This window comes from Podarcis bocagei (genome assembly GCF_964188305.1).
Source record: "Podarcis bocagei genome assembly, chromosome: 12".
NCBI classification, from domain to species: Eukaryota; Metazoa; Chordata; class Lepidosauria; order Squamata; family Lacertidae; genus Podarcis; species Podarcis bocagei.
This window is the reverse complement of record NC_138137.1, coordinates 6,632,879-6,645,893: the sequence shown is the minus strand read 5'-3', so window position 1 is coordinate 6,645,893 and position 13,015 is coordinate 6,632,879. Positions and strand designations below refer to the sequence as shown.

Here is a 13,015-nt window from a genome sequence, read left to right as displayed (position 1 = left end):
TCCAGGCATTTGTCAAGACTAGGAGGGTTACTGAACCCCAGCAGCTGCCATAAGCGGCTGGCAGGCTACGAGAAACGATGGATCATCAAGCTGTGCAAGCTGGGACTAGATGGTTAATTGGGGCCACTCCGACCCCGTTATTCCATGCAGAATTTCAAGAGTTTAGTGCTGGATGTGCCTCATGTGTCCCAACAAAGCTGGGATGTATCCTTGTTAAGAAGCAATGGTTCTGAAAGATTAAAAGTTAAATATTGACATGTGTCTCCATCTGTAGATGCATACTGTCTCACAGCAGTTAACAGAAGCCCTTAGAAGATCAAGCATTTTCAGAACTGGGGAGCTTGGGCAGAGAAGCCTTTATCATGGCTGATTTACCATTAAGGGAGTTTAATCTTTTTTCTGTTATTTCTTTCAGTTGTCCCTCATTTCAAAGCACAGATTGCCTCTGGCCCCAATCAGTCAGCTCTTGTTTCCTTCTTGTTATCATGCCTTTATGTCACAGATAAAATACAGCAATGGGAAAAGAAAGCGGCAGAGATGATCAGTTAGTGGAAAAACAGCAAATCTAACAATTTTGCTTGCTTCCCTTCTCCCTTAAAAAAACCCAGAACCCCACTGCGCATTCATTTTTTTCATGTTTCTTTTTTATTATTATTTCGCTGTCCTACATTCGTGCCTTGGTAGGCTGTGAGATATGCACCATCTGTCTATATTTTTGTACATCCTCCTCATTTGGACATTGCAATTTGGGTTCTGCTGGGAAAGCACATGATTCGCCAATTTCATTATCTCTGTCACTTACAAATGCCTGTATTTCTCAATCTCTCACTTGCCACCTTGGCATGAAATATTGGCAGTTAACTGTGCTTTGGCTGAGGTGTGATTCTGCAGTACAGAAGCCACAGCACTTACTTCAGCTAGAAACAGAGACCTGAATTAGACCAGGAGAGGGATGCATTATTCCAATCAACATGGCTCTAAATACTAGTTTAATAGGATAGTGAAATACTGTCACTTGTTAATTAAAACAACCGCCATTTTTAAAGAAAAAACCCAGCAACCGGTATCTGTTATGAATGCTTCTGTTTCACTATATCTGCATATTCATTCCTGGACGATGAATGTATAGTTTGATATCCAAAAAACCCACATCTCTGTTCTGTGAGTTGGCAAAGATTTTGATGGTGCGAAAGCCAAGGGTGGGTTTAGGGAAAAGTACTGTACACATTCTAGTGGACTTTTATAGATCAGTTATTTCATTGCATGCCCCTGCCCCCTCTTTCCCCAGTACTATTTTCCGAACAGATTTATCCCAGTGCCTTTTTAAAGGAAGTTATCATCATGAAAAGTAACAGGAACTAGCCAACAGCTTCCCTTGAGACCACAGCTAGACTTGAACAAGGGCAAACATTAATGTTTCATTCTTTTGCAGAATATGATGCATTCTCTTTCTGATACAAAGGTCTGGGATTCTTGTGGAATCTCGTGCAGTTTCAAAAACCTAGGCACTAACAGCATCCTAAAACCATCCAAATGGAAGTAAGAATAATAAAAAACAAACAAACAGAAAGACAAAGCAAGAAAGAATTAATGGCACAACTTGCTGGAGTAACATTTGTGAGATATTGCAGGGAGAGGGTAAGGTAGGCACTTGCGTCTGAAAAGAAACAAAACAAAAACTCCTCTTGTCACATTAATGGTGCAAATGGACAATATGGCATCAACACAGGCCATTTACTTAAATGTCAATATTCCCAAGTGAGGGTGAAAGAAACGCAACAGGATTAGATACTCCATTCTAAGTTTTGTATAGTGAACTCGAGAGCTTGGTATTTCGTATTATTTTGCCTTCATTTATTTCCATTCACGATACCATGGAAGTACACTGCAGCTCAGCCAATGTCAAGCATTACTGACTAGCTATTTAGACTCACAATATTGAGTTTTTGACATAGTAGCAAACCACTGCACAATGTAAATCTTCTATAATGGTAACTAATACCTCAGTACTACTACTACTACTACTACTACTACTACTACTATTATTATTATTATTATTATTATTAAACTGCTTCCACTTGTGGGCTGCCTGTCATTTATATAACCAAACAATCTCATGATTGGCACATTCTCACTAAATATGAGTTTATTTGGGAACATTCATGAATATTTGGTGTATCTGGATACAAATATTAAGCTCGTATTCCAGTATAGAATATATTTTACGCCACTCATTCTTTCTAAAGCTTTTTATGATTATTACAATTATTTTTTTATTATCTAGTAGTTTTATTATTTCTGTTTATGACTGTCTTTTGTACCACTTTAGTTTGATGTTTTGTTCGTTAGAGTAATTTTTCTGACAAAAAGTAGTAGCGGTATTTCAGCAGAACAAAATGACTGAAATGCCATAGCCAGCAAACATCCTGCAAAAATAGTCATAAACTATCCCTCCCCGTGTCTCCACCTGTCTCTCTCTCTAAAGAGGTAAACAATTTAGTTATAAAAGCAGTAGAATGCATACATGCACGAACCATTTAAATATACCAGAATGTACACCTAAGCAGTTGTGTGTCCCCACACCAACAAGATCAGATAATTCTATCAGGGATGTTACACAAATGATAATTAAAATGTGCCCTGCATATATTGGTTTTTACACCTGTTTAACTATCATGCTTTTTACATGCAGTGGTACCTTGGTTTACCAACTTAATCTGTTCTGGAAGTCCGTTCTTAAACCAAAGCGTTCTTAAACCAAGTCATGCTTTCCTATAGCAGCGGGGGATTCAATTTACAAATGGAACACACTCAACAGGAAGCGAAACATGTTCTTATTCCAAGGCAAAGTTCACAAACCAAAACACCTACTTCCGGGTTTGTAGCATTCTTAATCCAAGTTGTTCATAAACTAAGCTGTTCTAAAACCAAGATACCGCTGTACATTCCCCCCCTCCCCCGAGAAACCTCAATATTCTTGTTTAGAGAACTATAATTTCCGGAGTTCTCTGGGAAGGGGGAAATGACTATTAAATTAGTTTAAGTGTAATGGAGATATACCCAATGTTATATTTTCTTAAAACCTTACCCATTGCAGACGTCATTTCCAATCATTGAAAAGATAACTATTGCAGGCTTGTCAAACTGTTGACTTCTTGCCAAGCTGGAAATAAAAGATAAATGAAAACTCAGTGTTAAAATTCTACTCATAGCATGAACAATTCTCTCTGGGTTGTATCTAACTCAGAGCAGATCCAATGAAATAAATGGACATGTCTAACTTAGGTCCACTGATTTAAGTAGGTCTACTCTGAGTATGACTTAGATATAACCCTTTCTTTCCCTCTATAACAACGTACAGTACGTTCCTATTACACAAAACTTACTAATGCAATATAATTTTATAAGGGTTTACAGCAAATAGATGAGGCTTTAAGATCACGCTGCTCATCAATATAACCAATGACAACTGGTGATGACAATGATAATAATAGAATCAAAGAACTGTAGAGTTGGAAGGGATCCTGAGGGTTTTCTACTCCAACCACCTTCAAGGCCCACAGCCATCCCTGGGTGGCCTTGAACCACCAACCTTCCGGTTAACAGCCATACGCACTCACCCATTGTGCCATGGGAGGGACACTTAGTTTTTCTTTAACATAGCAGCTTCTCATAGTAAGCATGTACTTACTATGTGCACTAGACATATACTATGACATATACACAGCTTTCCCAATAGGGACCTAGTAAGGTCACACCACCAGTTATAGGAGCCAACTCCTAGGGGCCAAGGGGTCTTTGTCCCCCAATTAAGTATTTGTGGGGCCCGGGGGCCTCCAAAGTTGACGGGCATTATCATTGTCATACCCCATCGTTCTGCCCGGACACTGAGGTCCATCGCCGAGGGTCTTCCCTCACTGCGAGAAGCCAAGTTACAGGGAACCAGGCAGAGAGCTTTCTCAGTGGTGGCACCCACCCTGTGGAACACCCTCCCACCAGATGTCAAAGAGAACAACTAACAGACTTTTACAAGACATCTGAAGGCAGCCCTGTTTAGGGAAACTTTTAATGTTTGATGCATTACTGTATTTTAATATTTTGTTGGAAGCCACCCAGAGTGGATGGGGAAGCCCAGCCAGATGGGCAGGGTATAAATAAATTATTATTACAGTGGCACCTCAGGTTACATACGCTTCAGGTTACGGACTCCACTAACCCAGAAATAGTACCTCGGGTTAAGAACTTTGCTTCAGGGTGAGAACAGAAACCGTGCTCCGGCGGCGCGGCAGCAGCGGGAGGCCTCATTAGCTAAAGTGGTGCTTCAGGTTAAGAACAGTTTCAGGTTAAGAACGGACCTCCAGAACGAATTAGGTACTTAACCCGAGGTACCACTGTATTATAATTATTATTATTATTAAAATGTGTGCACCATGTCATGTGATCGATTGTGTGGGGTGGGGCTTACCTGCCCCCCCCCAATATTTTATTCAAGTTGGCACCGCTGCCATCTAATTCAGTATTGTCAACTGTGTGGTACTCCAGGGATTCAAGCTGCAGCTTATCTGAAGAAGTGTGCATGCACACGAAAGCTCATACCAAGAACTAACTTAGTTGGTCTTTAAGGTGCTACTGGAAGGAATTTTTTTATTTTAACCTGGAGATGCCAGGGATTGAACACTGGTCCTTCTGCAGGCAAAGCAGTTGCTCAACCACTGAGCTATAGCCCTTCCCCAAATAGATTTAGGCAAAGGAACTCTCAAGCTTCTTCAGAGATGAAAACCACTGGTTTGGATGGCTTTAACATATTAGACATTAAAACATTAACTATGAACAGGATTGGACAAATTCATGGAGGATACATCAAGCAGCAACTATTGTCATGTTAGCCAAATGGAATCTCAGCCTCTGAATGTTTGCATAGTGCATCTGGACTTCCAAGTAGCAAAGTGATGGTGGCCTAGCTGGGGCCTTGCATTGTCCTGCAGCTAGCTATTTAAACTATGGATCAAAGAGCTCAAACCCCCCATTAACTATTTACCTCTTGACAAGCTCTAGGATGTTTTGCGAAGAGCCACCTAGATGATCAAAGGCAATGCATAAAAGAGAGTTTAGCACAGCTTAAGTAACAAGACTTGTAAAAGGCATGAAACATCCAATGAAATAAGGTCCGCTTGAAACTGGTGAGATTTGAGTGAATTGTGATTAACTTTGGGGGATCATGTTACAGGTAGGTAGCCGTGTTGGTCTGCCATAGTCAAAATAAAAAAATTCCTTCCAGTAGCACCTTAAAGACCAACTAAGTTAGTTCTTGGTATGAGCTTTCGTGTGCATGCACACTTCTTCAGATACACTGAAACAGAAGTTGCCAGATCCTTCTATATAGTGAGAATGCCTCTAGCTACCATCCCAAACATACCAAACAGTCCATTGTATATAGCCAGGCACTACGTTACAGCCGCATCTGTTCCAATTCTACAGAGACTCTCACCTAAGAGATCTACAGCAAACCTTTATAGAACTAAAATACCCAGCAGATGAAGTTAGACAACAGATCAACAGAGCCAGACTGATACCCAGAGAGAACTTGCTGCAAGACAGACCCAAAAAAGAAAACAACAGAACACCTCTAGTCATCACATACAGCTCCCAAGTTAAAACAGGACAACGCATCATCAGAGATCTACAACCTCTCCTGGACAATGACAGTTCTCTTTCTCAAGCTCTGGGAGGAAGACCTTTCATTGCCTACAGACAGCCACCTAATCTTAAACAACTCCTAACCCACAATAATACTACAACCAGACTTAACACGGACACTGGCACCAGAGCCTGCAATAAACCCAGATGCCAACTTTGCTGTCACATACATCCGGACAACACCATTACTGGCCCCAACAACATCACACATACCATCTTGGGACTATTTAATTGCTCATCGTCTAACATTGTGTATGCCATCAAATGCCAACAGTGTCCTTCAGCTCTCTATATTGGACAAACAGGCCAAACCTTACGCCAAAGAATAAACGGACATAAATCTGACATCAAGAATAACAAAACAGAGAAACCAGTAGGAGAACACTTCAATCTCCCAGGACATTCTATACAAGATCTCAAAGTAGCTGTTTTACTACGAAGGAATTTCAGAAATGACTGGAAAGAGAAGCTGCTGAATTGCAACTCATTACCAAACTCAAAACCATGGAGAGACCTGGTTTGAACAAATACATTGGATTCTTATCTCATTATACATGACTAAGCCATTTTTCACCTTCTCACCCCTTGCCTTTTCCTGGAAGACCTATTGCAGTCGTTAAGAGTCGTCAACAGGCTCATCTCAGCTATCTGCCAATCTCCTATTCCCACCACCCCTCTGAGTAATACCCCTCCCCACCTTCTCACTATATAGAAGGGTCTGGCAACTTCTGTTTCAGTGTATCTGAAGAAGTGTGCATGCACACGAAAGCTCATACCAAGAACTAACTTAGTTGGTCTTTAAGGTGCTACTGGAAGGATTTTTTTTATTTTGGGGGATCATGTCCAGCTGGAAAGCTGGACCTACTATTTCCCAACTGAAGGAAGCCAACTTCCCATAACCTACTAGGGTTCTCAGGCAGCAACCCAGATACCCCTCCCAGCAGCTTCACATCAACCAGGCAAGCAAGCGGTAAGGCTGCACTCCTTTCCTTACCCCTTCCCCAGGTCACGTGACCCATCTCTCCCCAGCGGTTATTCAGAAAACCCAAAGTACTGCTGACTATGGCAGACAGGGAAGGCAGATGAAAGGACCTGAGGGAATCAGTTGAGAAAAACTATGGTGCCTCAGTTCACAGTAAACTAAAGACACAAGGTAGAATCTACCCCTTTCCATTACAATCTATCAGCCTGTATCACATTGACCGTAATAAGCAGTCTCTGATTAGCAGCTTTTGGAAACGAAAGCCCCAAGTTGTCCACCACCTATTCTCAAGGCACATTTTTGCATCTGCAAATGTATTTTGCTACCTGCAGCCAATTATTTTGCTGAAAAGCCATGGCAAACATGATTAATGCCAGTTGCCCTAGAAGGCCTAGAACGTTTGCAAGTCATTCATGGATGAACGGATGGGGAGGTAGCCAGCCAGCCAGAAGCTTGGCAGGGAATGAGAAAAGATACTGTTAGACTTGTATGCTAGAACAGTCTGGCTGTGAACTGGCCTTATCTTATTGTTGAATGAACCTTTTGCTCCTCCAAACCATAAAGAAAAAGGGACTCCTGACAGTTAAGTTCAGTCGTGAACGACTCTGGGGTTGCAGCGCTCATCTCGCTTTACAGGCCGAGGGAGCCGACATACAGCTTCCAGGTCATGTGGCCAGCATGACCAAGCTGCTTCTGGTGAACCAGAGCAGCACACAGAAACGCTGTTTACCTTCCCGCCAGAGTGGTACCTATTTATCTACTTGCACTTGGACATGCTTTCGAACTGCTAGGGACGTGGGTGGTGCTGTGGTCTAAACCACTGCGCCTTGGGCTTGCTGATCGGAAGGTCAGCGGTTCGAATCCCCGTGACGGGGTGAGCACCCGTTGTTCAGTCCCTGCTCCTGCCAAACCATAAAGAAGGTATAACAATTTAAAGTTGCAAAGAAACTCCAGGTGAACTAGGATTCCCCAAGGCAGCCGAGATTAAGATAACGTTTTCCTGCTTCCAATGGTACTCAATGGCTGCCGTGAAATATCTGCCTTCCTAATGTTCAATGGGCCAGAACATTCATTAACAGTTACATTATTCGGATCCAAGACAAAACACATCATCACAGAATGTGATAAAAGTACAGGTGAGAAACCCTATCCTGAGACGTGGGGAAATGAGTTCAGGAAGCGGCTCCCCATCAATCACATATGCTAGGAATACATGAACAGCTGAAGGCACCCTGTCCCCGACTACCCTGGAATGAGCTGAAAATAATCAGGCGGAGGACAGGCTTTCTATCAGTGAAGACTAGCTGATCATTCTTGGAGCTTATATGTGGTTATTTGCAGCTCAAGCCATATGTATCCAGGGTACAGCGTTTTCAATAAGCAGAAGGCTGCCTGTCTGAGGCGTTATACCTTGTTTCCTGAACTATCAAGCGGCATGAATTAATTACAAGGAAAATCTGTCCCAGCCAGTGCATCTATATTTGGAAGAATGAGAAGAAAATGCACGACTTTATGTTGCTGAAGTAGATGCTGGTGTGTCCAGCAAACTTCAATGGGAATGTTTTAGTATGAGTACCAGTGTCTGTTAGGACGCGGGTGGTGCTGTGGGTTAAACCACAGAGCCTAGGGCTTGCCGATCAGAAGGTCGGAGGTTCGAATCCCCGCGACGGGGTGAGCTCCCGTTGCTCGGTCCCCGCTCCTGCCAACCTAGCAGTTCGAAAGCACATCAAAGTGCAAGTAGATAAAAAGGTACCACTCCAGCGGGAAGGTAAACAGTGTTTCCGTGTGCTGCTCTGGTTCGCCAGAAGCAGCTTAGTCATGCTGGCCACATGACCTGGAAGCTGTATGCCAGCTCCCTCGGCCAGTAAAGCGAGATGAGTGCCGCAAACCCAGAGTTGGCCACGACTGGACCTAATGGTCAGGGGTCCCTTTACCTTTACCTTTTACCAGTGTCTGTTACCACTATGTCCAGTGACATATTTGAATGATGATTCTAGGCAATGTGTTGTTGTTGTTTTTAATCCTGACTCCTACGTATTTGTGTGCTTGCTAATAGTTAGCCAGCCAATCAGCCAACCAGCCATAGGAATATAGGATACCTTCTTAGATTGAGCCAGTGATTCAGTCTAGCTCAGTATTGTCTTTATATGAGTTGCAGTGACTCTTCAAGGTTTCAGACAGAGGTCTTTCCCAGCCCTACCTGGAGATGACAAGAATTAAACCTGGGCCTTAGCCTTCTGCATGCAGTGCTCTATGTGCCTTCTCTAGAAACAAGAAGGATCAGGTTTGTATCCTCAATCTGCATTCAAAATGTTATGTAGTGTAGTTTCACCCTGGGCCAACAGGGGGATACTGTATATAGTTTTCACTCAGGTCTGTAGGTAATTTTCACTCAGGTCCGCGGCAGTTAGTTTAAGCGGGAACTCTGAGCTGTTGTGGTTACAATGTTGACAGCCGGCTGCCTATAAATACAGGCCGGCTGAGCTGTTCGCAGGCAGTTCTATTCCAGCTTATCTTAATAAAAGAGCTACTTGAAGAAATCGCTGTGCCGGCTGCTATGTCAACCCACTACCTAATACTGGCGACGAAGGTGGGATGGATGGACATCAGAGCACAGCCAGATGCGGCCAGCCTCTGAACTGAGCTAAATCACGGAGCGAAATCACTGAGCGAAATCACTGAGCGAAATCACGGGGCAGAACCAATTCAGAGCTGACTGTTCTGGCTAGAGCACTGTGTTCCATCCATCGCCCTTCACGCCGGCATCGGAATCATGGCTTCATTTGTGCCTCTACCGCCGTTTGCGCCAGCCTCTGAGTCATGGGACTCCTACCTCGCTCGGTTCGACTGCTACCTCCAAGCCAACGAGCTGACAGCAGTATCAGTGGATCGGAAGCGGGGCCTATTCCTCAGCCTCTGTGGGCCTGAGGTGTTTGAGACGGCCCGAGCATTGGTTGCGCCGGAAGCAGTCCAGGCAACACCATGGGACACGATCCAAGAGAAGCTCCGCAACCACTACGCACCAAAGCCATCCAAGATTGCTGCCCGCCATGCGTTCTACCACCGGAACCAGGCAGAGGGGGAGTCAATCAACAACTACGCCACCGCCCTGCGACAGGCTGCAATGCACTGTGAGTTCCGAGACTTAGACGATGCCCTGATGGATCGAATCGTCTGCGGGGTCCGGGACATCCATCTGCAACGGCGTCTCCTAGCCAAGCCAGACCTCACGCTACAGAAAGCCATTGAGGAGGCTGTGGCCTCAGAAGCTGCTGAACGCTCCGCCCAGGAGATCCACAAGTCCAGCAGCCCGCGTCTTGCTAGGGGGCCAGTTCCGGTGCATCATGAAGAGGCCAGCAGTGATGAGGCATCCTCCAGTGAAGACGATGACGTGCACCAGACAAAGCGGGAGCGCAGGAAGCTCCAACAGAAGTCCAAGGGCCAACCGGAATGTGCTGGCTGCAGAGGCGACCATTCCCGTGCCAAGTGTCGATTCAGAGACGCCATCTGTAGGAGGTGTTCCAGAAGGGGCCACATCGCTAAGGTCTGCCGATCGGCTCCGTCTGACACCCCCCCTTCATCGACTCGTAAGTTCAAGTCTTCACTCCAGTCTGTCAAGGAAAGTTGTTTCGCTCTCACCAACTGCCGCTGCCCGTCTGGAACCACGATTGGCCAAACCGACTCGTCTACGCGACGCAAGCTGAACGTCACGGTGCTCATTGAAGGAGCTCCATGTGACATGGAGATCGACACCGGGTCTGCCCTGTCCGTCGTGTCATGGAGCACCATCAAAAGACTGGTACCCAGAGTATCCAAAAGGCAACTCGACTCTCACCGCGTACACCTGAGAGACTACCAGGGAAACGACATTCCCGTGGTAGGCGTTGGCCGGTTCCGGATCGCCTTCAAGGATTTTTCGGGCCTGCTCCGGTTGGTGGTGGTCGAAGGTCAGCGGCCAAGCCTCCTAGGGCTAGACTGGTTTGATGCCCTCGGCCTGGAAGTCACCGGCATCAACTGCATCTCTAACGCAGAGACTGAGGGTCTGGTCAAAGACTTTGCCGAGGTTTTTGACGGCACCTTGGGACAATATACTGGTACGCCCATCTCCTTTAGCCTTGATCCACAAGTCGCCCCCATCAAGCTTAAGCCACGCCGGGTTCCCTTTGCTCTCAAGGCTAAGGTGGACGAACAACTGGACAAACTGATCGCCCAAGGAGTTTTGGAGCCCGTTGACCACGCAAAGTGGGAAACCCCCATCGTCACGCCTGTCAAGCCAGATGGGTCAGTGAGAATCTGCGCTGACTACAAGTGCACAATCAACAAGGCACTTCAGCAGCACGCTTATCCGGTTCCTGTTGTCCAACACCTGCTGCATTCCCTGGGTGAGGGTAAGGTCTTTGCTAAGCTGGACCTTGCCCAAGCCTATCAACAACTGCCAGTCGATGATGCCACTGCTGAAGCCCAGACGATCGTCACCCACCGGGGGGCATTCCGTTGCCGCCGGTTGCAGTTCGGGGTGAGTGTGGCTCCTGGCATCTTCCAAAGCCTTATGGAGCGTCTCCTGCAAGGGCTTCCGGGCGTGGTACCATATTTTGATGACGTCTTGGTGTCTGCAGAATCACACCAGCAGCTGTTCGAGCGCCTCCGTGCCGTGCTGACCAGGTTCCAGGAGGCCGGGCTCAAGGTAAAGAGGGAGAAGTGCCTGATTGCCGTTCCACAGGTAGAGTTCCTGGGCTATCTTATCGATGCCTCCGGCCTTCATCCAACCACATCCAAGATCCGCGCTATCCAGCAGGCCCCCACCCCAAAGGACAAAACGGAGTTGCAGGCATTCCTGGGGCTGCTGAACTTTTATAACATGTTCCTGCCCCACAAAGCCACTGTGGCTGAGCCTCTTCACCGACTCCTTAGCACTAAGACGCCTTGGGCCTGGGGTCATTGAGAGACGGCGGCCTTCAACGCAGTCAAGGCTCTCCTTTCTTCAGACAGTGTACTGGTACAGTACAGTGAATCCAGGCCGCTGGTCCTTGCCTGCGACGCCTCACCTTTTGGCATCGGTGCTGTCCTTAGTCACCGTTTCCCAGATGGAAGAGAAGCACCGCTCGCCTACTTTTCCAGGACACTATCTCCGACGGAACGGAATTACAGCCAGCTCGACAAGGAGGCATTGGCACTTGTGGCTGGAGTGAAGAGGTTCCATGAATACCTCTATGGCAGGACTTTTGACCTCATCACTGACCACAAGCCACTCCTGGGCCTCCTCGCCGGTGATCGTCCAACTCCACCGGTCCTCTCACCACGCATGCTGCGATGGACTGTTTTCCTGGCTGCCTACCATTACCGGCTCATCCATCGCCCGGGGAAATCGATGGGCCATGCCGATGCCCTCAGCCGTTGCCCTCTTCCAGCATTTGTGGAAGACCCGGCTCCAGCTTCATCGCTCCTCCTGATTGAGGATCTTCCGGCAGCGCCTGTATCGGCTGCCACTGTGGCCTCTGCGTCTGCCCAGGATCGCACCATCAGCCGGGTGCTCAACTGGGTGTGGAGGGGGTGGCCACAAGGGCCTTTTGCATCGGAGTTCCAGCCCTTCGCAACCAGACAACATGAACTCTCAGCTCATCGCGGCTGTCTGCTGTGGGGAGACCGCGTCGTGATTCCCCAGGGACTCCGTCAGCGCGTCCTGGAGGCTCTGCACGTTGGCCACCCGGGAATTGTCAAAATGAAGGCGTTGGCTCGGTGTTACGTCTGGTGGCCTAATATGGACGATGCCATCACTGCCTGGGTATCCGCCTGTCAAGCGTGCCAAGAGTCGAGGCCTGCACCACCGGCAGCTAAGGGACACACCTGGGAGACGCCAAAGACACCCTGGTCGAGGGTGCACATCGATCTGACTGGCCCCTTTCACGGCCGGACCTTTATGGTAGTGGTGGACGCCTATTCCAAATGGCTGGAGGTCGCCCTGATGCCCTCCACCACTACCGAAGCTGTCATCTGGGTGCTGCGAGGCCTGTTTGCAACGCATGGGTGTCCTGATGTCCTTGTCTCTGACAACGGACCGCAGTTCACGTCAGGCACGTTTGAGCGGTATCTTTTGGGACTGGGCATCCGCCATGCCCTAACGGCACCTTTTCATCCATCCAGCAACGGGCAAGCGGAAAGAATGGTGCGCTCGACAAAAGAGGCACTGGCGCGCCTGGACCGGGGAGACTGGCATGAGCGGGTCGCCGAATACTTGTTCATGCAGCACATCACTCCTCATGCGGCCACAGGGAGGAGTCCTGCTGAACTGCTTATGGGCCGCCGCCTCAGGTCACCGCTCGATCGGCTACACCCAGA

The 13,015-nt window shown here is 47.1% G+C and overlaps 1 protein-coding gene across 3 annotated transcripts in view; it reads right to left on the bottom strand.

Moving 5' to 3' along the window:
• Positions 1–13,015, bottom strand: part of AOAH (acyloxyacyl hydrolase) — a 120,410-nt gene that overhangs the window by 35,782 nt on the left and 71,613 nt on the right. For all 3 annotated transcript variants that reach the window (XM_081165173.1, XM_081165172.1, XM_081165174.1), the window contains 2 exons: positions 5,039–5,075; positions 3,089–3,163 (listed from right to left, as the gene is read on the bottom strand). In XM_081165173.1, coding sequence (XP_081021299.1) covers positions 3,089–3,163; positions 5,039–5,075 — 112 coding nt within the window. The remainder of the gene's footprint in view (positions 1–3,088; positions 3,164–5,038; positions 5,076–13,015) is intronic.